Source organism: Muntiacus reevesi, chromosome 4, assembly GCF_963930625.1.
Source record: "Muntiacus reevesi chromosome 4, mMunRee1.1, whole genome shotgun sequence".
Lineage (NCBI taxonomy): Eukaryota > Metazoa > Chordata > Mammalia > Artiodactyla > Cervidae > Muntiacus > Muntiacus reevesi.
The window spans coordinates 62,828,311-62,855,791 of NC_089252.1; the positions used below are offsets into that span (position 1 = coordinate 62,828,311).

Consider the following 27,481-nt stretch of genomic DNA (forward strand, 5'->3'; position numbering starts at 1 on the left):
AAGAGAGGAAAGTCATGCGCAGATCTCAAAATCAGGGTAACTGCGGAGATTCTACACAGAATTGGAACACCCAACGTGCAGGCGCTGCTGGCTGCTACTCACTCTTCTTCTGAAAGGTGTGGACAGGAAGGATTAAAAGGGAAAATGCAGAGCTATCCTTATGCTTGCCTGCATGGCAGTCGGAAGAGAGTCTATTGGCAGAGGAGTAGATTAGAGTTCAGTAAAGTTGTACGGGGCTTCTGTGGTGGCTTAGATGATAAAGAATCTGCCTACAGTGTGGGAGACCTGGGTTTGATCTCTGAGTCAGAAAGATCCCCTGGAGAAGGGATGGCAGTCCACTCCAGTGTTCTTTCCTGGAGAATTCGATGGACAGGGGAACCTGGCAGGGTACAGTCCATGGGGCAGCAAGGAGTCAGACACGACAGAGCCACTAATGCTTCACTTTCAAGATTGTATTGATTCAATCAATTCAATCAAGACTGTATGTGTGTGTGTGCTCAGTTGTGTCTTTGTGACCCCAAGGACTATAGCCCAGCAGGTTCCTCTGTCTTTGGGATTTTCCAGGCAAGAATACTGGGATGGGTTGCTATTTCCTTCTCTAAGGAATCTTCCCAACCCAGGGATCGAATCCATTTCTCTTACTTCTCCTGCGTTGCATTGTCAGGCAGGTTCTTTACCACCAGCCCCACCTGGGACGCCTACGTACCAGCAATAAATAATTAGGTTATTTATGAAAAGATACCTTTACCAATAGAAATGAGTTTAATGAAAGATGAACAGTATCTTGAAGGATACTTAAAAAAAAATGATTTTACTTTTGCTATCTGAATAATGCTGTCCTAATAAAATGTAGTGGGTCCAAGCAACTGCCACTGTGTAATACCACGTTACCTCTGTTTGGAAAAGTCTCCTTGTAAGGGGCTTCAGGTTCAAACCCATGTTGTTCATGGGTCATCTGTAGGGGTTTGAGCCTTTACCTATGAGCATTTATGGTGTAAATGTCCCTGTAAGCACTGCTCCAGCTTTGCCTCACACATTTTGATATGCTGTGCTTTCATTGTCATTCAGGTCAGTGTCTTCTTTAATTCCTCTTCTGCCTTACGAATTATTTAGCAGTAGGGTATTTTTTAATTTCCAGGTATCGGGAGATTTTCCTGCTATCTTTCTGTTATTACTGTCTGGTTGACTCCATTCCATTTGGTTTATCTATAGTGTTTTTGAATGTATTTCTTTGACTTTTTTTAGTGGTTGTTGGGAAGATTGCCTTATGCATACATAGCTCATCACAATCTAGTCGAATCAACATTTTATCTTTCAAATAGAACATAGATATCTTACTACTAAAGTTGCTTTACCCTATCCCCTTTACAATGAAGTCATCTTTAATATTCCCTCTGTGTATACTGAGGATGCTATATTTTTTGCTTCTGTCAAAAATAAATTTTAAAACTCAAGAAAAAAATAGTTTACTGTGTTTACCCTTTTTGTTGCCCTTTCTTCATTCCTGTTGTTCTGAGTTTCCTTTTGTTAATATTTCCTTCCTATATGAATAGCTTCCTCTAGCCATTCTTTTAGAATAGGTATGCTGGCAGGAAATTAGCTTCTCTTCATGTGAGTTGTCTTTATCTTCATTCCTGAAGAATATTTTCACTGGTGATAGAATTCTTGATTGACAGTGCTTTTCTTTTAGGACTTGAAAATACTATGCCACTTCCTTCTGACTTCTGTGTTTCTGATGAGAAATCCTTTTGTCTTTTGAATTTTTGTTCCCCTATATTTCTGATATTTTGATGACTTTTCTTTCTCATTTTCAGAAGTATAAGTATGGTTTGTCTGGGTGTGTATTTCTTTGGGTTTTCAACTGCTTTATTGAATTGACAGGGTTCTGTCTTTTCACTAATTTGGAAAACTTTCAGTCATTGTTTATTCAAATATTTTTTCAACCTTGCAGTTCTTCTTTCCTCTTTTTGAGACTGGTAAATTCGATGTTAAATTGTGTTTTTGGTTTTTTTTTGTCTTCCAGATTCATGAGCTTCAGTTCATTTTTTTTTTTTTTTTTAGTTCATTTTTTAAAAAGCCATTTTCTATTTTATAGCTTTGGAAATTATTGAATTATCTTCTAGTCCTCTGACTTTTATGTCATTTCCATTAGATTTTTGTATGTTAATGTTGTGTCTGGAAACTTGCTTAAACTCACTTACTAGTTGTAGTAACTTTTTATAGATTCCATTGGATTTTCTATATAGATGATCATATGACCTTCAGTTAACTATGGTTTTATTTCTTTCTTTTCAATCTAGAAGCCTTTTATTTTTCTTGCCTTATTACACTGGCCAGAATACCCAGTATAATGCTGGTATAAAGTGGTAAGAACAGCCTACTTTAGCTCGTTCCCTGTTTTAGGGGGAAAAATTCAGTATTTCAGCATTAAATAATGATGTCACCAGTAGGTTTTTTCTATAAATGCCATTTATCATGTTGGGGAACTTTCCTTCAGTTCCTACTTTATGGAAGTTTAAATTAGGAATGGATATTAGATTTTTGTCAAATATGTTTTCTGTGTCTATTGTGATAACCATGTTTTTTAATATAATGAATTACACTTCTTCATTTTTTGAAAAGTAACTCTTGCAATCCTGGGATAAACCCCACCTGGTCATGAAGTATTATCCTTTTTTTTATTGCTGGATTCAATTTGCTCATCTTTGTTAAGATTTTTACAATAGTATTCATGATGGTATATTGGACTGTAGGTTTCTTGTAATGTCTTTGTCTAACTTTGGTGTCATGATAATGCTGGCTTCAGAGCAGTTTTCTGAAGGAGTTTATGTGGAATTGATATTATTTCTTTCTTAAATGTTTGATCACATTCACCAGTAAGGGCTCTCTGAATCTGGAATTCTTTTATGAAAAAACTTTTGATTATAGATTCAATTTCTTTAATAGGTATAGGGCTATACTGATTATATGTCCTTATGAGTTAGGTTTGGTTATTTGTGTTTTTCAAGGAATTTGTCTGCTTCATCTTTGTCGTCAAATTTATTGGCCTACATTTACAAATTAAATACATTATTATTATATAAAAGGTGTATCATTGCTGATGTTTGTGACTTCTCTTTTCCTGGCTAGAAGTGAAGTGAAGTCACTCAGTCGTGTCCAACTCCTTGCGACCCAGTGGACTGTAGCCCATCAGGCTCCTCCGTCCATGGGATTCTCCAGGCAAGAGTACTGGAGTGGGTTGCCATTTCCTTCTGCAGGGGATCTTCCCGACCCAGCGATCGAGCCCAGGTCTCCCGCATTGCAGGCAGACGCGTTACCCTCTGAGCAACCTTCCTGACTAGGTTGTTTATCAATTTTAATAATATTATCAATTTTAATAATAATGAAACCAGCTTTGGTTTCATTGCTTTCCTCCATCATTTTGCTTGTTTGATCATTTTGTTTTCCATTTCATTGATTTATACGTAAATCTATATTATTTCTTTTCTTGTGTTTCTTCTATTCTTTTTCTGATTTCTGAAGGTGGGAGCTTAAGTCATTGATTTAAAGACCATCCTTGTTTCCAGTGTAGACTTTTAATGCTACAAGTTTCTCTATCGGTACTGTTTTAGCTGCATCACAGGAATTTTGATGTGTTACATTTTCTTTCATTTACAAAAACTTTCTAGTTTCCCTTTTCATTTCTGCTTAGACCCATGGATTATTTAGAAGTGTGTTACTTACTTTCCAGATGCTTGGAGATTTTCAAGAGATCTTTCTGTTACTGATTTCTACTTTAATTACACTGGTGTCAGGACACGTACTTTGTGTGATTTGAGTTCTCTTACACTTATTAAGATTTGTTTCATAGTCCATTCTGTATTTTACCTTGCTAAATATTCAGCTGTTATTGAGTGGAGTATTCTGTAAATGTTACTTGGGTCAAGTTAGTTGTTGTTACGGTTTTAACATGTAAATTTAAATGTGTGTTTTCTAATATGCTTTATATATTTCACTTTTGTACATCACGGATTCTTTTCTTTTGATCAAAATATGTTCTGTGTTACTTCTTGGGGCAAATTTTGTTTTACCAAGAAGGTTACAACAGTATCTTCCATCTGTCAAGCTGTGTGTGATGTAGCCCTCTGTCCACTGGGGTATGGGCTGAGCTGAGCCCAGTGACTTGAAATCCACAGAAGGTAGCAGAAATGCAGCTGATGGCTCCCCTGACGGGCTCAGAGAGAAGGCTGCTCTCCTTTCCCTTGGTTATCAGTTATCTTGGGCTGCTTGCTTCTGCTCATCACCTCCCTGCTGTGCGCTCTGGAGGTGATTTGGTTTCTCTTCCTCATTGAACCTGCCCTCAGTCTTCCCAGCCCACATGTCAAGACATATGTGAAGAAAGAAGTCTTGGAGTAAACCCTCCAGTCTCAGCTTCTGTGGGGTTTGAAGTCAAGGCCTGTGGCTGGTGTCTCCCAGACACAGAAGTGGAGAAGAGTCAGTTCTGCGCCACCTGCCTGAGCTCCTCTCTGGGCTCCGTGTGCACGCAGAAGGGTGTTTGTTCTGTGTTCACGTTGGATCAGTAGCTTGGCTTGTCTCACTGTTATAAGATCATTTCTTTTTCAGTGAGGTTGAAAGAGATAAACTTTTCAGTTCCTACACATCCGAAAATATATATTTTCCTCCCACTTTTAAAGTCTGTTTTGAATTTGTACAGTATTGCTTCTGTTTCTTGTTTTGGTTTTTGAGTCACAGAGCGTGTAGGATCTTAGCTCCCCAACCAGAGATGGAGCTCTCACCTTTCACATTGAAAGGCAAAGTCTTAACCACTGGACCACCAGGGAAGTCACTGAGAATATTTTTAATTTCACTCTTGACTGACTCTGTAATTCTTGGATATAAAGTAATTCCTTCTCAGAGCCTTGAAGTTATTTCACCTTTTCTTGCATCCACATCTTGCCCGTGAAACATGATGTAAATCTGGTTCTTGTTTCTCTGTGTGTGTGGTGATGTGTTTTTCCCTTTTGAAGCTTTTAGGATTTTTGAGCTTCAGACTTTCATCAGTTAGGTGATCTATGATTTGTTTCTATCTGGGGGCTCATATCTTTTTATTTGCCTCAGTACATTGATTTTATTTATTTGAAAGTCTTATTTTCTGTACTCTTTAACTGTCTTAAGAGTTGTTTACTTCTTGATTCGTTGCAGTGGGCTTCTCCCTTTCACTGTGTTGTCCTTATCAAATTTGGGTGATTCTTGGCTGTTTGGTTATTGCTGGTTTTATTTGCTTTTTGAGACGATGCCCCCTTACCCTAGCTGCAAATACTGTATCACTTCATAGCTACATCCAGAGGATGCTGGGGACCAGGAAAAGTTTAGGAGTTCCTGGTCTTAAGTGTCACTAGCTACATACTGAGAAACTTGCTCATCTTTTGGAGATAAGTGCCTGTATTTACTTATTTTGCCCATGGTCTGAAGGCAGCAGAAGAGTGACCTACTTTGGCTCCTGCTGTGGTTATTTTAACCACTGATGCTTTGGCTTCCTCTAGGGAAATCTCCTTCTCTCCGTTTCTGTTGCTTCAGAGTGTGGGGCTTGCTTCCCGCTTTTGGCATCAGTTTTTTCCTGGGAAAAAACTCTGGGGATAAGATGGCCTCCTTTAATCTGATCCCATCCACCTTTTGCCTTTCGGAATTTCTGATCATTTGGATTCTGGGAGAATCCTTTTGGGTTTTAGGGCTCTCTGGGAATTTGAGGAGCATGCTGGGGGGAGTCTGGAGCAGGAGCCCAGGCCTCCGAGTTCGTCAGACTATGGTAGTTGTGTTTGAGACACGCAGACCTCATGTGCTTCGTTTTTCTTTGCAAAGGTAGTTCCACTTTTCTTCTTCTGCCAGCTCTTTCTTAAGCTACTCATTGTTAGGTGGAAAAACTACTTATGTATGTCTCTTATCTTGGATCTCTTCATCTACCCTTGGGTCTCAGTATTGATAAAAATTCTCTTCTTATGGATTATATGAATTAAAAAATGATAACACTTTAGTCTATGACTTTAATTTTGTCAAGACTACATGGAATATGTCACCAAATAAAAGTGTTAAAACGTAGTTTGCTGAAAGTTTTGGGAAGGTGTTACCTATACCCCTCATGTTTTTTTCTGTTGTATTTAAAACAATGTTCAATAATTTTCAGTGACTTAATGACAGCTTCATGAGGTTATAGAAGAGTTACTTTTTAATATATTTGCATAGGCTTTTATTTTAAGTAAACCAGAGTGCTTATTTTTAACCTAAACAGGTGGTTTACTTGAGACTTTATTAAATGAAGATTTTTTTTTTTTCAGAGCAGCATCTCAGACACGTCGAAAAAGATGTTTTGATCCCTAAAATAATGAGAGAAAAGGCCCGAGAGAGATGTTCTGAACAAGTTCAAGGTAAGATTCAAATATTCATATAAAGATCAAATACGTTTTTTATAGTATGATCTGAATTTAATCCTTAGCCTCAGAATGAAGTAGTCAGTGAATTAATATGTATGAATTGGTTCTCACCCCTTCACTAAGATACCAGTATTTCAGCTTTCAGAACTTACAAGCCGTGTTCATTTACAATTTAAAAATATTCTCCCAAATTCCCAGTAAAGAACATTTTCTCCCCCAGATGTACAGTTATAGAGAAAAAACTTGCATCTGTATTTTGGAGAAACAAGTTATTCTGGTGATTTTGATAGGGAAAGAAGAAATGTCAAATGTAATGTATACCTATTTCTCCTCTGTCAACATCTTAATATAGGAATAAATTCTAAGATTTCTTTAGCATCATTGCTATTATTGAATTATGAATGGAATTGCAGTAATAAATACAGTGAGTCTGATTTTTAAAAATTTTTCTATACTTTACAATTTTAAGTGGAAGGTATTGATGTAAATGCATGTACTGGGCACCCACATGTGCCTGTGTTCTTTGGAAAATATTTTTTCACATGAAGTATTCCTGTATTCTATAAATCTAGAGATACACTGTTGATTAATATGTAACATTATAGTGAAAAATGTAAACGAAGGCATGGAAGGTGGAAAATGAGGCCTTAAGTGATGGGTAGTTAGGAAAGCCACGGCAGTGTTCCTGTAGAAATGTCTTGCAGTAACGGTCTGCCTCTTGGAGTGGCCGTGTCGGAGAGGCAGTGGCAAAGTGTCGCAGGCATGGGCTTGCCCCGGCTCCCCTTTTCCCTCTCCTTGGGCCTCTGCTGAGGGACCATAGTTAGGCCAGGCGGGGCTGACCGACTGCAGTTCCCTCCATGTTTCTCAGCAGTTGTATCAGCTGTAGTTCTGGGACTATGTCAGGAGCATTTGGGTGTCAGGCACATTCTTGTCCGTCACATGCTGTCTCCTTAGAGAATAACCTCTGGGACTGATGGATAAAGACAATAAAAGAGTAGTTCCTCAGAATCAGCACTGTGTGATGATCATCTCTTTTTCTTAAATGACCCATTATGAGCTATTCCCATTTAAAATCTATCTATAAATTAGGTTTGAATTAAATCCATCCGTAAACAAGCTTATTAATAAATTATCAGCAATTTATCAGTATCCTTTGATGTTCTTGCTTTCATTATGAATTAGCTGTCTGATTGGAGCACCTTTCCCCCCCCCCCCCACCCCCGCCCAGATGTCAGGAGAAGTTGCTCCGTTGGCACCTGCCGTGGGATTCAGTACACACCATGGAACATGCTCATGGTCTCAAGAAGTAATCTTCCATCCACCTCACAGCTCCTGATTCTGGTGATGGAGGAGAAAACTTAAAAATGGATAATAAAATTGTAGGGTTAACTTTTCACTACCAGGAAGATTACTTACTTTTTACTGATGTATTGGTTCAAAATTATAAACATTAGTTGTACTTACTCTGTTTTGTGGGTCTGCCCTGGTATTCAGCTGGTGAAAGAATTTGCTTGCAACACAGGAGACCCCGGTTTGATCCCTGGGTCAGGAAGATCCCCTGGAGTATGCTTGCCTGGAGAATCCCATGGACAGAGGAGCCTGGCAGGTCCCACTTCATAGGGTTGCAAAGAATCAGACACACTGAGTGACTTTCACTTTATTCTCTTTTCTAACATGTTATTCTGATACTTAGAGTGAAAGCTAGCCAACTCAGTTACAGACTGTTTACTCTCATGATTCAGATGAAAACGCAAAATGGTCGAGTTTGGGTTTCAGAACTACCTTTGCTTTGCTCTTGGACAAATGAAGCTTTGTTTTTGTCCTTTGAAATGAAAGAACTAGAATATACTTTAAAAGGTTTATTTGTGTTACCAACCTACTACTTTGTAATGGTACAGAAAAAATATTTAATTTTGCTTCTTTATCAAAACTTAAGTTGCTTACAGTGTTAATGTTAAGGTTTTCTTTCTTTTTTTATTTAATATACTTAAAATCCTTTGAAGATTGAAAGCACCTTGAAATTTGAGGTTCATTTGAGCTATTTCAATGCATTTATCCCCAATAGCACATGTTATAACAAATGATCTTTGAGTGTTTGGACTTTTATAATCATATATTGATTTTTTTTTCTTTTAGGCCATATGGTTCACAACGGTATTTTAGAATCTAAAATTGATTATTTTATAGAGAATGATCTTGCTGTTTAACCAGGTGAATTAGGAGAGCGCGTACACTGGCGTTGCTCAGGCAGGAGTAGAACAACTCCATTTAAACTGAACAAAAAGGCATGATGTAGAATCAGGAGACTTCCATTGTGGTTTATTTACTGTTTATAGCCTTTGCTTTATTACATAATTATAGGATTCTATTTAAAAGCATTATGCATCCTAATTGTATAGTTCTCAGATAAAGATATAGGAATTCTAATAAATGATCTGACTTTCTTTTAAATGCCTAAAACAGATTATGTCAGAAAGCTTTTCTGCTTGATTTTTTTTTTTTCCCTATGTCATTTCAACCCGGCTGATCATAAGAATTGGGTCAGGCTGCCAGCAACTTAGGTTTGTGAAGGGAATGGAACAGCTTTTCCAGTGACAAAGAGAAATGAAATCACTTTCAATGAAAAAAAAGAGATGCCTCATTATAGTCAGCAACAGCAGTTATTGACAGCTACGTTTCCTATTAACAAGGAGCATTTAACTAAGAGTTTGGCTGTTGGATCTTTGGACTTGATCTAATTTGCCAGCATTAATTAGTTTCTTTTGAACACAGACACTTGGTGCTCACAGCTATAGATTTGCAGGGCTAATTAGGATAGAAAATGGAACAGAATGGGGTAAGGCATTAACCTTCAACCATTACCAGCTGGGACACTGATAAAGACCACAGGGTCCAAATGCTCCTATTGATGTGAAGAGCACCCTAATGAATATCAATTTCAGCCAGGTTGCTATATTCTTACTAGTTCTCTCTTCATTATAAGTTTTAACCAGCTTTCCCGATCCCGTCATTATCTGTCTCTGCACAACTGGGTTTTACTCTACACAGCTTCAGTCGTTGTTGCACACTTCACCTTCTGTTTAAACACAATTAAAATTTGTCTTAAGTAGTGGATAATGTTTAGAATGTTCCATGGTTACATCCCCTATTGCTTCTAAAATTTGACTTTTACCTATAATTGCATGATTCTAATTCTGCAGTTCATTATTTATAATGTCATGGTAACTTCACCATTGCCATATAATGAAAATTATAACCTGAAACAAGAAAATCTCAGCTTCATGGTAACAATTAAGCAGTGTTTGTATTAAACGGGGGTCAACCTGAGAATCTTTGTCTTTGTGAAATAGATATACTTCTTTGTTTCTTTTTGAAGAGAAAAAGAATGCGCGCATCACCTTTTCCCTTAGAACTTAGTTTTGATTTGATGAGTAAAGATGGCTTGGCTTGGTGATTAAATACAGAATTGAGAATCCCAGTCTTACTATTACATAAACTTTCACAAGATGATAGACTGTTGGTAGAGCATACATCAAAAGAAAGGCATTTGCACAGTTCATTTAAATAGAAAACTCAGCTTTATAATGTTCTTCTTTGCCAGTGGTGTGAGTAGCACTGAATAGAACCACTAAAATAAATGAACAAAGTAATGATGAGGGCTGAGTGTACTGGGGATGAACAGAAGGAAAACTCTTGGATGGCTGGTCTCTGCCTTTCTCCCCACTATGTCCCCACCTCCCAAAGGCCAGAACAGCAATCCGCTTCCACCAAGTGCGGTGGTGGAGACACTGCTGCTGCTTGAGTCTGCGACCTACCAGCTTCTGCTGTCTCAGGGGGATGGTTTGATGACCTCTGGGGGTTACTTTTTACTGTGTGACTTTTTCTACACGCTTTACTCTTCACTGACTTAATGATCTATATTTTCTATGTTAGTAATATTTTTAAGAATATTATTTGTCATATATATTGGTAAAGTATGCATTCTATTATATATTTTTTAATAGATCCTTCATAAGAGGAAGAGTCACTGAATTGCTGTGTTTTGTAAAAATTCATTGTATTTCTTTGCTTTTTTGAAATGCATAATTAGCGTTTTATAATAATGTCTCTGTTGACTAAAGAAGTTTGCCTTAAAAATAGTGCATGCGTGTGCTGAGTTGCTTCAGTTTTGTCTGACTCTTCATGATTTTGTGGACTGTAGCCCACCAGGCTCCTCTGTCCATGGAATTCTCCAGGCAAGAATACTGGAGTGGGTAGCCATGCCTTCCTCCAGGGAATCTTCCCCACCCAGGGGTCAAACCTGTGTCTCTTAGTCTCCTGCATTGGCAGGCGGGTTCTTTACCACTAGCGCCACCCAGAAAGCAAGAACCGTTTTTTGTTTTTGCTCTGACAGATCAAGACCAGTAAAGGACTTGGATATCAGCGGTGGCCTGGAACTTTCTTTAGCTTGGATATGTTCTCCTGCTCTCTGACTCTTTTCATCCTTTGCACCTTTTACGGTATTTCAGTGTTTCCTTTGAATCAGTGTTTTTGTGGCTGTCTTTTTATCCTTTGGCCAATAGGTAGCGTTGGTTCTAAAGGAATTGTAAGAAGTTTAAGGGCATGGATTGTTTATTTGACACATCACAGAACTGTTGTGAAATAACAGAATCTTAATAAAAATGCCTGTCCTCTTTATCAGTCACATACAACTGAGATATGTTGCGTTTTACTAAATTCCAAAGGTAGATGAATTAACAAAAGAGGAACTTCAAATTAAGAATGCTTAGGATATTCTTCAGGGTCTTTGCAGGCAGAGAACTATCAAGGCATCATTAAAACTGATCGGAGGGCTACAGACTATAAATGGTCAAAGTAATCAGTCTTTCCAACTCTGTTACTTGAACCTGCCCCAAATTTCCTACTGGTTGTTTGAATTGTACCTGTATTATCACATAATGTTTTTGCCATATAATTAGTACCAACGTTAACTCACACTGAAATGGAGATGCAACACATCTTTAGACTGGTTTGGATCTGTTAGGAGGATGAGATACAAGATCATCCAATCTGATGAATATCTGTTATGTGTAAGAGTGTGTTGTGTAGTCTGAGAAGCATAAGGAGATCTAAGGCATGAGTCCTCACTTTGGACCTTCCCTGGACGACGTCAGTTCCCGAGGCCACCCTGGGCTTAGTGCTTTCCGACGAAGACTCACTGTCATGAGCGTGCAGTCATGCTCACGGCTAAGATTTGTCGGAGCAGAACCAGCCCAGGGAAGAGGCTCCTGGGATGAAGGTTAGAGGAAGCCAGGCTCGCTTCCTCCAGCTCTTACTCAGTAGAGTCGGGCAAGTTGAGCTTAGCTCGTCTGTGGCCAAACTGGGGGGACATGTGACATGCTGCCTCTGGGGAGGCTCACCAGCGGCTCAGGGAGTTGGTGATGTGGCAGCTTCTGCATAGCATGTACCGAAATTTCAGACTCCCAGAAGAAAGCAGGTGTGGAGCACAAGCCACATGGTTTACCCGGATGGTTGAGGTGCCGGGAGCGGCTCTGCCAGTTAGGGAATAGTGAGAGTTCTCCCCAGATCCAGGTCTGACACAGAGAAGGGTCAGCCTTGGAAGCACTTCTTTCTAAGGAGTGCAGTGTCAGGCCTGCCATGGCAACTCTTTCTTGCACATGGACACAGCAAAAGTCATTATGTCTAATAACTGCATTATTATTATTTCTTTGGTCATACCACGTGGCATACAGGATCTTGGTTTCCCAACCATGGATGGAAACTGCACCCCCTGCTGTGGAAGTGGAGTCGTAACCACTGGGCCACCAGAGAAGTTCCTGTGTTTAGTAACTTTCTAATACTTAAATAATTTTGTTTAATTAAAGTTATTGTGTATGCCTATTGGGCTTGGTGTCATGCCAGTGGAATCCTGGGTAGTAGACCTCTGTCAGTCACAAATCCAGCTGAATGATTTTTAAAACACTGAGCAGAGTGTTTGATGGTCATGACTCATTGACTTAGCGGTTCTTGGTCACACTCATTGATTCACACTTCTGTTGTAGGACTCATGATTGTCTTGACTTATGATGGTCTTGTTTCTGAATAACAGCAATTTTATAATGAAATTGTTTAAACTTGGACATCAGTACTCTTGAATAAAATGGCCAGTTCTTATTTCACAAAGAAAGCTGTAGTGTATTTGTTTTAGGAGTTAAGCTAAATCTTTAAATGACTCAATTAGCAGGGAATATTGTTAGGGCAGATGAATTTAGTATTTTTTTCTTTTTCTTTTGGCTGCACCCTGCAATGTGTAGGATATTAGTTTCCCTACCAGGGATCACACCTGCACCTGCTCAGTGGAAGGGGAGAAGATGCTTAATCACTGGATCGCCAGGGAAGTGCTGAATTTAGTATTTCAACAACTGATTTATGCAACTTATCTCCGAAGGCTTAAGAGTGAGAAGTCTACATTTTGAACACAAAGCCAAAAAATTTCATTGCTTGGAACTTAGAAATATTGTTAAAATGAGTAAATAATATAAAATATGAGTTATAGCTATTTCTATCAGTACTTCATTAACAAGTTTGTGTTATTTTCCTAGATTTCTTAGCTGTTCAACTTTCAAATATTTTGCCATAATAGACTTAAATCCTGACATCTTAAGTGCAGTTAATCCAAACTTAACTGTGTTCTTTAAACAGTTCCATGCCTTGTTTATAAAATCTGAATATGAGATCATACTTCATTGAAGCTACCTGATGATTTTGAGTTGTGATTGCGATTCTTTCCAGATAATCACAGACTAATATTCACAGCCAGTTATATTTTGGCTAGATACATTCTCATAAGAATCTTATATGTCCGTGTAAAGATAAATAAGGGGAAATTTGGCTTGTATAAACTCTGGAATATGTTAAGTTGATAGATGTAGAACTATTTAAAGCATAAACAGTTTTTTGGGGGATGGTCTAGAATTTGCAGCCCATCCTAAAGGAAATCTGTCCTGAATATTCATTGGAAGGATTGATGCTGAAGCTGCAACGCCAATCCTTTGGCCACCTGATGCACAGAGCTGGCTTATTTGAAAAGACACTGGTGCTGGGAAAGATTGAAGGCAGAGGAAAAGGGGACGACAGAGGATGAGATGGTTGGATGGCGTCACCGACTCGATGAACATGGGTTTGAGTAAGCTCTGGGAGTTGGTGATGGACAGGGAAGCCTGGCATGCTGCAGTTCATGGGGTTGCAAAGAGTTGGACACAACTGAGTGATTGAACTGAACTAAACTGATAATATATAAAAGAGATAAACAGTATTTTTTTGGTTTTATGACAAGTTATTGATTTCATTTAAGTTGTCAGTATGTGGAAACAGTGTTGTGGTGTTTCCATGAAGCAAACCTGAACTCAGATGTTATGGAGCACAGTTGTAGCCTAGTGGGTCTTTCCCAGTTCATTTTTGTGGTTTACTCTTTTGGGGGGTGCAAGTGTAGAGTAAATCCTAAGTCACAGAAGAAGTTCTAAATAGAAATGATTTCTTATAATTTACTCAGAGAATTGTTCAGTAGATATAATAGAAGTTTTGTTCTGAGGCTCAGAAACAAGTTTATCTGGCATCATATTTTAATATATTGGTTGTCTCCAAAGTGTTATGTACTATTTGCATATATTTTAGTGTTTGTCAACTTTTACATGACTAAGATATATTTTTACAAAGCAAAACAGAATTTTCAGATTCGCTTAAGCACTTGCATGGACCTTTGGGGTTATATGGAACATAGTCATTCAAAAGTATTTACTGAGTATTTCCGACGTGCTCCTCACCATTTATATGAATAGACAGTAAAACAGACAAAAATATTTGCCCTTATAATTCTTAGATTTCAGTGAAGGAAGGTGGTGAATACCATAAGTTATTGTGAAAATCTAAGCGATCTAGAGAGTAACGAAGTTGGGTCAGAGCAGTGAGGATGCCGATGTTAGACGGGGCTGCAGTTTTTAGTAGGTGGTCAGTGTAGGTCGCACCAAGAAGGTGACATTTGGACAGAATTCTCGTAGGAGGTGAAAAGGTGAGACACACAGACATCTCTGGGAGGAGCGGTGTGAACAGAGGAGTGGCGCATGGGAAGAGGAGATGCCGTGGGTGTGGCTGGCGTGTTGGAGGGGCGCTAGAGAGGTCCTTGTGGTTAGGGTGGGAAGTGAGAGTTCAGGAGGGGGACGAGTGCAGAATCAGGCACTGAGGAGCCAAGTGAGGGACGTGATGACTTAGAGCAGTGGGGGGAGATGGGTCTGATGTACGAAGCGCTGCGCCCCTCCCTGCTGCATTTGGAGTAGGTGGGTCAGGGCGGGCGCTAAGCGGGGCTGAGGGATGTGCGTGTGATGGTCCCGCTGACAAGGTGGTGGAGCAGAGGGTGGTGCCAGTGAGCAGACCTGGGGTGTATGTGGAGACAGGTTGTGAGAGAACACGTAACGCATGGACCTGTGGTTAACAGAGATGGGAAACCTGCATGTTGAGAAGTTTTATGATTTTATTTTAGTTTCTGACGATTGATAGACTGGGAGTTTGGACACGTGAACTCTGAGGTGTCTGGTAGACATCTAAGTTTGAAGCCACTACATTAGACAGGGGTGAAAATTCATCACTCTTTTCAAGGGAAATGAATATTTACCCAGTTGTGGTGGGTCTGGTATGTTTCTAACGTTTTTGTGTAAGTTCTTTTAGTATGGTTTGACACATGGTGTTGACTTAGTGATAAAAACTGACACTTTTATTCCTTGGTTCTAAGATGCCACCTGGAGCACTTTCCTTCCAGAGGAAATCGTGGCTACGCTGATGTGTTTATTCAGCACACTCGGTAGTGCTGCTGGCTGTGGTACTGGTGCTGGGTACCTGGACTCACCCTCCAGTGAAGAAGCCGAATTAGCCATCTGTGTCACGTGGCATGTTGCCAAGGGTGGCGATTATGGTGCCTCTGTGCTGATTCTAGTAGTTTGTAAGTGTGCCCAGCGTGGTGGTGCGGTGTCTGCCGGGAGTGGTGGGTTTTTAGGCGATGATACACTTTGTCTAGTACTTGTCCTTTCAGCCTACATGCTAAGTTTATTTGCAGTTATTGCTTTTTAATTCTGGTTCGTGTTTGCTATGCGTATACTATTTATCTCAGACTTCACCTAGATCGAAAAGTTATTTTCTTCCAATAGCACAAGTAATTTTTATTATTCACTTCATTTTGTACACTTCCAATGCTGTTTTCCGTAGCACTCTTTTTGGGGGGTGTAGCCCTACATATGTTACCTATAGACCATTTGTTTACTCGTTAAAAATGCGGTCATACTCACATGATGTAGTAATTTGGATTATGTATTGAACTTAAATGTTTTATTTTTATAACTTATAATTAATAGTATCTACTTTTTTGATGTTTAGTTTTGACTAAAATTGAAAGTCTTCCTGATTTTCATTACCTTAGTAATCTGATGAAAAATACACTCAAAATATTATGTGCTAATTAATGGTTGATTTTAGGAAGGATTGTTAGCAAATCTGAACATGTTTATTTATCATGTGAACTTTAAAAAAGCATGATGTAAAATTGTGTACATAATTTAAGCCTAATTATAACAAAATGATAGATGCATATAGAAAAAAACATTCAAAGCTTAATAAGTATCTGGAAACGTGGGAAGGAAGAAGGTGGATCGTAAGTTATTTCTTTTCCTGTGTGTAGTTTTTTTCATATTCTCCAAAGCATTATGTTTTTACATTACTTTCTTGAAATAAACTTATGCCCTGTGTGTGCAAATTGTAAGTGTGTAGCTTGATGAATTACGATGTAGCAAACATGCCTGTGTCACCACTGTTGAAGTCAAGAGACAGAAATGACCAGAAGCTACTTTCTCTGTGTTCCCTCCCAGTCACTGTCCTTTTCCTCTTCCCAGAAGGGAGCCACTGTTTTGACTGAGGACTGTACAGATTAGTTTGCATGTGTTTTAATTTAAATGGAGTCGTATGGTATGTGTTCTTTTGTGCCTCACTTCTTTTACTAAACTTTGTGAGGTTCACCCGTGTTCTTGCATGTAGTAACAGTCCTTCATTTTCATGTCACGTGGTGCCATGATGTGAATGTGGTGTTCCTCCATTCTACTGGGATAGAGATTTAGGTCATTCTTGGTTTTATGCAAATAATTCTGCTATAAACATTTTTATTCATGTTCTTTGGTACCTGTGTGCATGTATTTCTATTATTTATATACTTAGTAATGGGATTTCTGGGCCCTATAATTCCAAATAACTGGACACACATACACCCAACTTTTAAAAACAACCCATGAAGGAGTATGGGAGGAAGAGGGTGGATTATGGGTGATTTTTAAATTTTCATAGGTTGTTCTCCATAATGAACATATATTTCTTAAAAAATAAACCTATGAAAGCTCACTGTATATTTTATAATACAGTAAAGCTATAAATATATAAACAGTAAAATTTTCCGGATGTTCTATAAACATATATAGAAAGATCATAAACTAGGAAAATATTTCTAACATGTGACAAATATTTGATATCCTTAGTATATAAAGATGTACTGTCCATGAAGAATCAGTGAATATCCAGTTTAAAAAAAAAACCAGAGCAAAGGACACAAAGTTTCTTTCTGATAAATATACATTTCTGATAAAGTACATATTATTAAATATATTCTCACTTTCAGTGGGTTAATTGAAAACCACACCCAGTATGTAATCTGTGAACTTGATATGATTTAAAAATTCTTAATGGAGACTTTCTGCTTCTGACCTGGCCTAATAAGATCTATCACACACATCCTTCTGTAGAAAACAATATAAACTAGGAACAAAATTTAAAGAGAACCACCTGAAGGCCTTGGAGGGTAAATAGGAACAGATGGAATTCAAAGGGGAGTCAAACATTGATGTTTGACTGAGGGGAGGCCGAGACATACCAAAACAAAAACACGTTGGTCTTACTGGTTTGAAGAACCAAACACAGAGTTTGGTATAACTGCAAGCCCTGGAAAGTTTGTGTTTGTACGTGGAGGAGAAGGGGCGAGCATAAACCCCAAGGATCGAGCCGGGAAAGAGGAGCTTCATGCTCTGTGCACGAGCTCTGCTCAGTCCTGAACTTCGTGTGGGGCACATTCCAAGCAGCTCAGTGAAGGCTGAAAGATCTGAACCAAAATTCAGACTCTGCTCACTGTACATTGTTGGGGAGATAGGCTTCTGCAGTTTGAGTTCTGTGAAGAAAATTGATTGTTTAAAGGAAAAAGGAAAAAAAGAATCTTGAGACAGACAGAACAGGATCCAAACTTTTTACATGATATCATTCACAGTATTCATGATCAATGTGAAATTATTCAGTATACACAGAGACAGGAAAATATGACGGGTTCTTAAAAGAAATCAGCAGAGGCTAACTTTAGGATTGCTAAAATGTTGGAGTTGGCAGACAGGGATATTACCTCAGCTGTTGTAATTGTTTAAGAATGTGACGGAGAGTATGGTTGCAATGAATAAAAAGAAAATCTTAACAGAATCTGAAACAAAAAAGACCCAAATCAAAATTATAGAACTGAAATATCTGGTATAGAAAACTGTAGAATAAAAATGGCAGGAGTGATGAATATAGCAATAGACCAGTGGATATATTCAGTCTTTTTAACGGCTGAGTAATATTCCATGGTGTCCAGTTTCATCCATCTCATTTCTTTTTAACAGCTGAGTAATATATTCAATCTTAAGAACAGAGAAAAAAGATTAAAAATGATGAGCAGAATCTCAGGGACCTGTAGGAACATAAGAATGATAACCTTTAAGTAATAGGAACTGCCTACTTACCAGAATGACTACAGTGAAAACACTGACAGCATTCAATAAACATAGACCTGCCCCTGACCCAGCAATGCTACCCAGGAAAAATGAAACACGTTTCATCCCCATACAGTTAATACATCCAGTAGCTCATTCAGATAGCCCCAAACTGAAAAAACCCAGGTAACTCTCAGAAGGAGAAAGGGGAGGCTCTGGAGTACTTATGCAGTGGGTACTGTTCAACAGTAAGATGGAGCATACTGGTGTCATGCACAGTAGCATAGACGAATCTCAAACTGTCATTCTGAATGGAATGTAAGTACAAGAGTACACACTCTTTAAAAATACTGTGTTCTAGAACAGGCAACGTTTGTATAGTGTTCTGGAACAAGTCCCACTAATCTAAATGATGGTTGAATAGCCAGTTTAAGAAATGAGCAAAGGACACAAAATTTCTTTCCAATAAATCACGTATAAATTTCCGATAAAGTACATATTCAGTTCAGTCACTCAGTTGTGTCTGACTCTTTGCGACTCTAAGGACTGCAGCGCGCCAGGCCTCCCTGTCCATCACCAACTCCCAGAACTAACTCAAACTCATGTCCATTGAGTCAGTGATGCCATCCAACCATCTCATCCTCTGTCGGCCCCTTCTCCTCCAACCTTCAGTCTTTCCCAACAACAGGGTCTTTTCCAATGAGTTAGTTCTTTGCATCAGGTGGCCAAAGTATTGGAGTTTCAGCTTCAACATCAGTCCTTCCAATGAACACCCAGGACTGATCTCCTTTAGGATGGACTGGTTGGATCTCCTTGCAGTCCAAGGGACTCTCAAGAGTCTTCTCCAACACCACAGTTCAAAAGCATCAATTTTTTGGCACTCGTCTGTCTTAATAGTCCAACTCTCACATCCATACATGACTGCAGGAAAAACTGTACCTTTGACTAGACGGACCTTTGTTGACAAAGTAATGTCTCTGCTGTTTAATATGCTATCTAGGTTGGTCATAACTTTCCTTCCAAGGAGTAAGCGTCTTTTAATTTCATGACTCCAGTAACCATCTACAGTGATTTTTGAAGCCCCCCAAAATAAAGCCTGACACTGTTTCCACTGTTTCCCCATCTATTTGCCATGAAGTGATGGGACCAGATGCCATGATCTTAGTTTTCTGAATGTTGAGCTTTAAGCCAACTTTTTCACTCTCCTCTTTCACTTTCATCAAGAGGCTCTTTACTTCTTCTTTGCTTTCTGCCATAAGGGTGGTGTCATCTGCATATATATGAGATTATTGTTATTTCTCCTAGCGATCTTGAATCCAGCTTGTGCTTCATCCAGCCTAGCATTTAGCATGATGTACCCTGCATATAAGTTAAATAAGCAGGGTGACAATATACAGCCTTGACATACTCTTTTCCCAGTTAGGAACCATTCTGTTGTTCCATGTCCAGTTCTAACTGTTGCTTCTTGGCCTGCATACAGATTTCTCAGGGGGCAGGTAAGGTGGTTTGGTATTCCCATCTCTTGGAGAATTTTCCACAGTTTGTTGTGATCCACACAGTTAAAGGCTTTGGTGTAGTCAATAATGCAGAAATAGATGTTTTTCTGGAACTCTCTTGCGTTTTTGATGACCCAGTGGATGTTGGCAATTTGATATCTGGTTCCTCTACCTTTTCTAAATCCAGCTTGAACATCTGGAAGTTCATGATTCACATACTGTTGAAACCTTTCTTGGAGAATTTTGATCATTACTTTGCTAGCATGTGAGATGAGTGCAATTGTGCAGAGCATTCTTTGGGATTGCCTTTCTTTGGGATTGGAATGAAAACTGACCTTGTGGCCACTGTTGAATTTTCCAAATTTGCTGGCATTTTGAGTGCAACACTTTCACAGCATCATCTTTTATGATTTGAAATAGCTCAACTGGAATTCCACTAGCTTTGTTTGTAGTGATTCTTCCTAAGGCCCACTTGACTTTGCTTTCCAGGATGTCTGGCTCTAGGTGAGTGATCACACCATCGTGATTATTGGGTCGTGAAGATCTTTTTTGTACAGTTCTTCTGTGTATTTTTGCCACCTTTTCTTCATATCTTCTGCTTCTGTTAGGTCTATACCATTTTTGTCCTTTATTCTGTCCTTTATACTAATAGCTGAGTAAAGAAGAGACGCTAAAGGCAAAGGAGATAGCAAAAGATATACCCATTTGAATGCAGAGTTCCAAAGAATAGCAAGTGGAGAGGGTAAGAAAGCCTTCAATGATCAATGCAGTGATCAATGCAAAGAAATAGAGGAAAACAATGGAATGCTAATGACTAGCGATCTCGTCAAGAAAATTAGAGATACCAAGGGAAGATTTCATGCAAAGATGGGCTCAATAAAGTAAATATTGTTAACGATATTATTAAATATGCTCTCACTTTGAGTGGGTCAATTGCAAACCACACCCAGTATGTAACTGATAAAACTTGATATGACTTCCAAATTCATAACACAGACTTAACTGCTAGGGGACAGGTCCTGATTAGAAAGGGACATTAAAGCAACATTCTGGAGTGATTTTAATGTTTTGTGCTTTGATTTGCATTGTACAGAGGTGTATGCTTTTGTTGAGTACTGTATTTAAGATTTATTTATTTCACTATTATATACATGTCATCGACCAAGAAAAATATGGAACTATGATCATGCCCATCATGAAGTATGTGGTAAGAAAATGTATATGAAGTATAACGTTAGTGAGGCTTTGGAGAAGCAATTTCTACACTGCTGTCTTAGAATATAGATCAGCATGATGTCAGCAAAAGAGTTGGTAAATATTTTAAAAAATTAACAGAGATCCCTAAATATGGCTTCTCCATGTGTGTGAAGGCATTGATCAGAGATGTGCCATAGCATTGGGTGTAATATAAAATTCTGTCAAAAACTTCGACGTCAAGAGTTGACTGGCTATAGAGATTATGTTATCAGAAGTGATGATATACACATTGTGATCTTGCGATCATAATGATTCATTTTCAATATGACAGAGTGGCATACTAAGTGATTCTCATCAAGGGTCTCTGGTCTGCAGTGGTCAGCTCCTGCCCTCTGCCTGTCTCTCTCACTGGAGCACAGCCATGCCCATTTTCTTAGGTATTACTGTGGCCCCCTCAGGCTGCTGTAGTAGATTGGAGTAGTTGCAGCAGAGAAAATACAGCTCACAAAGCCTAAAATATTTACCATAAACTTCTTTGCTGAAAAAATTTCTTAATCCCTTGTTTGTGTGCATTCATGCTATTGTGTCCAGCTCTCTCTGACCCCATGGACTATAGCCCACTAGACCTCTGTCCGTGGGATCATCCTGGGCAAGAACAGTGGAGTGGGTTGCCATTTCCTGCTCCAGGGGAATCTTCCCAACCCAGGGATTGAACCTGCATCTCCTGCACTGACAGGTGGATTCTTTACCTCTGTGCCACCTGGGAAGTACAATCCCTAGTTTAATTAGATAAAATTTTTAAAACTATGGAAGGCCTTGCCAAAAGTAACTGATTCCATAAATTCTTCTGTGCCCTTCAGTTCAGTTCAGTTCAGTGGCTCAGTCATGTCCGACTCTTTGCCACCCCGTGAATCGCAGCACGCCAGGCCTCCCTGTCCATCACCAACTCACGAAGTTTACTCAAACTCACGTCCATCGAGTCGATGATGCCATCCAGCCATCTCATCCTCTGTTGGCCCCTTCTCCTCCTGTCCCCAATCCCTCCCAGCATCAGGGTCTTTTCCAATGAGTCAACTCTTTGCATGATGTGGCCAAAGTACTGGAGTTTCAGCTTCAGCATCAGTCCTTCCAATGAACACCCAGGACTGATCTCCTTTAGGATGGACTGGTTGGATCTCCTTACAGTCCAAGGGGCACTGGAGAGTCTCCTACAACACCACAGTTTAAAAGCATCAATTTTTCGGCACTCAACTTTTTTCACATTCCAACTCTCACATCCATACATGACCATTGGAAAAACCATAGCCTTGACTAGACGGACCTTTGTTGGCAAAGTAATGTCTCTGCTTTTTAATATGCTGTCTAGGTTGGTCATAACTTTCCTTCCACGGAGTAAGAGTCTTTTAATTTCATGGCTGCAATCACCATCTGCAATGATTTTGGAGCCCCCAAAAATAAAGCCTGACCCTGTTTCCACTGTTTGCCCATCAATTTGCCATGAAGTGATGGGACCAGATGCCATGATCGTAGTTTTCTGAATGTTGAGTTTTAAGCCAGCTTTTTCACTCTCCTCTTTCACTTTCATCAAGAGGCTCTTTAGTTCCTCTTCACTTTCTGCCATAAGGGTGGTGTCATCTGCATATCTGAGGTTATTGATATTTCTCCCAGCAATCTTGGTTGCAGCTTGTGCTTCCTCCAGCCCAGCGTTTCTCATGATGTACTCTGCATATAAGTTAAACAAGCAAGGTGACAATATACAGTCTTGACATACTCCTTTTCCTATTTGGGACCAGTCTGTTGTTCCATGTCCAGTTGTAACTGTTGCTTCCTGACCTGCATACAGGTTTCTCAAAAGGTGGGTCGGTGGTCTGGTATTCCCATGTCTTTCAGAATTTTCCACAGTTTATTGTGATCCACACAGTCAAAGACTTTGGCGTAGTCAATAAAGCAGATATAGATGTTTTTCTGGAACTCTCTTGCTTTTTTGATGACCCAGTGGCTGTTGGCAATTAGATCTCTGGTTCCTCTGCCTTTTCCAAAACGAGCTTGAACATCTGGAAGTTCATGGTTCACGTATTGCTGAAGCCTGGCTTGGAGAATTTTGAGCATTACTACTAGCGTGTGAGATGAGTGCAATCGTGAGGTAGTTTGAGCATTCTTTGGCACTGCCTTTCTTTAGGATTGGAATGAAAACTGACCTTTTCCAGTCCTGTGGCCACTGTTGAATTTTCCAAATTTGCTGGCATATTGAGTGCAGCACTTCCACAGCATGATCTTTCAGAATTTGAAATAGCTCAAATAGAATTCCATCACCTCCACTAGCTTTGTGCATAGCGATGCTTCCTAAGGCCCACTTGACTTCACATTCCAGGATGTCTGACTCTAGGTGAGTGATCACACCATCATGATTATCTGGGTCATGAAGATCTTTTTTGTACAGTTCTTCTGTGTATTCTTGCCACCTCTTCTTAATATCTTCTGCTTCTGTTAGGCCCATACCATTTCTGTCCTTTTTCGAACCCACCTTTGCATGAAATGTTCCCTTGGTATCTCTAATTTTCTTGAAGAGATCTCTAGTCTTCCCCATTCTGTTGTTTTCCTCATTTCTTTGCATTGATCGCTGAGGAAGGCTTTCTTGTCTCTCCTGGCTATTCTTTGGAGCTCTGCATTCAAACTCTGTGCCCTTACCATGTGCTAATAAGCACAACACTGTGTACGTAAGTATGACTGAGACCAGGTTGGTCTTTATCCTTACAGAGGTTAAGTATGGGAGGTGGTAGTTAGAAAATAAATGTTTAAACCAAAATTATGACTATTGGTATAGAGACAGCTGTGAAGACTTGTTAACAGAAGTTGTTTCTAAGTGTTGGAAATATTGGTGATTTTTAAAGTTTGTCATTTTTCGGAGTTTTCTAGGTTTCTGTTACATTTGTGAATTATTTTTCTTTGGAGGGAGATAAAGAAGATTGAGTCGATAACCAGATATTTGCTACTTCAGAAATTTTTTAAACTTCAAGAAAATATTGCTCCTAATTTAAAGAACTTTGACAGCAATCTTACTAAATACTTGTCGAGTGCCTGTCACTTGGGCGGCATAGTGAGACGTGCTGAAGAGAGTGAAGTGAGAGTTGTGTGAAGGACCTCTAGCCTGACTGAGAGGCGGCCCAGGCACACGTGTGGTAGAATCCTGCAATTACAGTTTACAGTGAAATAGCGTGGATTCGTTTGGAAAAGCCCACGAGTCCTGCTGTAGACAGGGGTGGTGGGCTGGCACTAGCCCTGGAATCACAGCTCCGGACTTGGGTGGGGCAGGTCGGCTGGCAAGGCCCCTCAGGCCCCAGGCTCAGGACTGAGGCAGGGAGCTGAGAAGGGCCTGGCGTGTCCCTGAAACAGTAAGGACACTGGCCTTGGGAGAGCAGGGTGCCCTGGCGAGGCTGCTGGTAGATCAAAACTGGGAGTCGAGCTGAGCCTGACTTTGTAGCACCTTCAACACCTCAGGCAGAAGTGTAGACTCGGGTTCTAGTTAGAAATCAGAAGCATCCAAAGTGCTCCTCCCCCCTTCCACTGTCTTTCTCACTCCCTTCCTAGGAGACTTTATCCAAAGAAAAGTAGAGGACTACATTCTGCCACAGAATGCAAGACAAGTTGACAAGTTTCTGAAGTTTGACCTTCTTCATTCTTTTGCAGATGGAAGCTGTTTTTCATTCAGGTGGCCACGGTGTGTGTTTGCCAGAGCCTGGGGTCACCCCTGGACCACCCCGTGCGCATCTGCTGTGGTGTGTGTGAGGTGGGCGTTACTGCGGCACCAGCTTCTGTAGTCTCTTCTTCCTTACTGGTGTCCGTAGACTTGTATTATTCGTTCTCTTTTCTAGAGAAATCGAGTCATCACATTTATCAGATTTCAGCATCTAACATTTTTAAGTCCCCAGAGCTAAAGAACAACCTTCTGTGGCCTACGAATGGCTAAATAGCTAAACAGTTTATCCTTTTATTGAATAGCAATTGACTTCTACTTACATAAAATCTGAAAGTTCATATTGCCACATTGCCAGTCTGCCTTTGTGTGTGTGTGTGTAATCAACATCCATAGTTTTGTTCTGCTTTGGAATATCATATGCAAGTCCTTACATTCAAAATGCATAAGTGCATGATCTGTTTATATTGAGTTTTTTCATCCCCTTGATTCTACATCATCACTGGTTTTAGTGATGACCAGACTCAAAAAACACAGCACCAATTTAACTCTGAATATATGGTATTAGACATCTTTTCCTGTTTTTTGCTTTAACTGTGTATGTTTTGGTTGCTCTGTGGTTGTAGCTGTCCTTAGTTTTCATGTGTCACATTTTCTGAATCTTAATTTCCTTTGCTTCCATCATGGAGGCTCAGCCCCCAATTACGTAGGTAAGCCTTCCGCTTCTTTTCCAGAGGCTCAAAGATTCTTAGTAAACCCCTCTTAGGACATGATAAATCCAAGTATACTTTTGCAGTCTTCGTTCTCACCCCCGTTTATCCTGTAAATTACACAATTACCCTTTTCCCCCTTTCCTGTTAGGAAGATCCCTCCCCTCGTGGCACACAAGCTTCCTCTTCCGTGGCGGTCTTTCCTGTGTCCATCAGCACGATCTTTGGTTTGTCAGATTTCAAATGTTGGCTCTAATCTCCATGAGCAGAGACTGATTTGTGGTTGTCTTAGATCCCTGAGTTCACAGGATGCATGTGAGTGATTAGCTTACAGTTTTAGGGAAGACAGTTGCTCTGGCATGAAGCAGTGGTCCTCACCCAGTGATGCTCCCCGTGCTCAGAGGTGAGGACACACCCGCGGTGCCCTGCTGGAGAGGAAGGCCCTGCGTCGCGACACGTTTACACTCAGAACTGCCTACAGATGGAGTGAAAACACTGTTCTAGTTAGCAAGTATGTGTTACAGAGTATATGTACAAGCATGAGGATTGGTCCTGTAAAAATCTTCATTTGGATTAAAGAACACACACATACATGACTTAATCGAGTCGTTACTCTAATCCTGCATATCATCCAGGGAAATTCTCAGCTCATTTTTGTTATGTTACTGTCATCATATATGTATATTAGACTCATACATGCCCCATTTTTGAGTTTAACTAAAAGAAAAGGCTGAGTCAAAGATACCACCATTAAGTCTATAGGTTGGTGTCCTTAATAGCTAATATACTTTTCACATTGGTATACAATAACTCCTTTTTTCCATGCCAGTATTTTGAGTGGGCTTATTTGAACATCAAGACTTCTGCCTCACTGATGCAGAGTCAGCTTAGATGGGCAGTTAGGAAACCCCTTCATGTTTTTGACCTTGAAGGAACATTGGTTTTCTATAGTGGGTTATGCTGGGACCTTTTTAGGGTTAACTGTCATTGGGTTGGAGTCTTTACTTTTTTTCCCTGTACCTTTTAACATACCACTTAATGAATGTAAAGCTATGCGGAGCATTTATATTAAATAGACTTGTTAAGTGTGTCTTTCCTATCTGCTGCGTGGTTCCTGCTGAGAGTGTTAATATTCAAATATGCATCTATGATGTGAGCTATTCAGGAATACGCCTAATAAGAATATACCATATTCTTCATCTTCGAATTATCACTGCTGAAGAATATCTTCCATAATGATATTTTTCAGCAGTGGGTGGGATATCTCCATTTTCTTCTGTTTCCTTTTTGTTTTAAAGGAAAAGTTCCACGGTTTAAGGAAATAGGTCATGGCATCTATAAACTGATCAGGAACTGAAGTATATTATGAAATAAAAAATGAAGCTGAGTTGCCCTCTAGGGGTTCAGTTTTAACACAGCACTTGTGGAAACAAGGTAATGAGATCTTGGGGGGAGGGGTCTGCCGAACAGGGAAGCTCTTCATTTCCTGTGGAGTGTGACCAGTCAGAGCAAGCTGACTTTGTAATTAAAAATGAGAACATCCCAACTTTGTAACCTACAGGCAGTTTGATTGAACATCCTTTGGGGATTTCTTGGTTGGTTTTAAAGTTAGAGCATGTGTGCCTGACTGACCCAGCCATCAGTGTGTCTTCAAGAATTCGGCCGTGAACTCTTCTCTGTCGCCACTTTGTCACCTCATGTCGCCTCACGAGCACTCGCCAGTCCGCAGCCTGCCCTCTTCTGCTCAAACCCAGCAGAAACCGCAGCGCCGGGGGTTCCTCATGAATCTTGGTGCACTCAGGCTGCGCCGGTGGCGTTTTCGTGGCATCTTTGTGGACTGGGTCTCCTCGCCTGAATGGAGGCCAGCTTGGCACCACTTAAGGTCCAGTTGCTCTCTTCAGACTCTGTCTCTGACACAGAGCGCTCTGCTTCGTAATTACAGAATTAGGCTCTTCATTGTTCAGTCACCAAGTCATGTCCAGCTCTTTGTGACCCCGCAGACTGTAGCCCACCAGGCTCCTCTGTCGATGGTATTCTCCACGCAAGTATACTGCAGTGGGTTGCCATTTCCTTCTCTGGGGGATCTTCCTGATCCAGGATCGAACCCACATCTCCTGCACGTCTCCTGTGTTGCAGGCGGATTCTTACTGCCGAGCTTCCAGGGAAGTCCCTTACT

General features: G+C 40.0%; 1 protein-coding gene across 3 annotated transcripts in view; it reads left to right on the forward strand.

Annotated features, from left to right (window-relative positions):
• The window catches only part of CMC1 (C-X9-C motif containing 1), a 76,717-nt gene that overhangs the window by 18,464 nt on the left and 30,772 nt on the right, over nt 1-27,481 (forward strand). Inside the window, exons 1-2 of one of the 3 annotated variants that reach the window (XM_065932903.1) lie at nt 10,928-12,232; nt 15,172-15,378. In XM_065932903.1, the coding sequence (XP_065788975.1) occupies nt 15,219-15,378 (160 nt within the window). In that variant the 5' untranslated portion in view covers nt 10,928-12,232; nt 15,172-15,218. Of the gene's footprint in view, nt 1-6,311; nt 6,402-10,804; nt 10,907-10,927; nt 12,233-15,171; nt 15,379-27,481 lie in introns of those variants that run through there. The other 2 variants (XM_065932905.1, XM_065932906.1) reach the window with 2 other exon arrangements.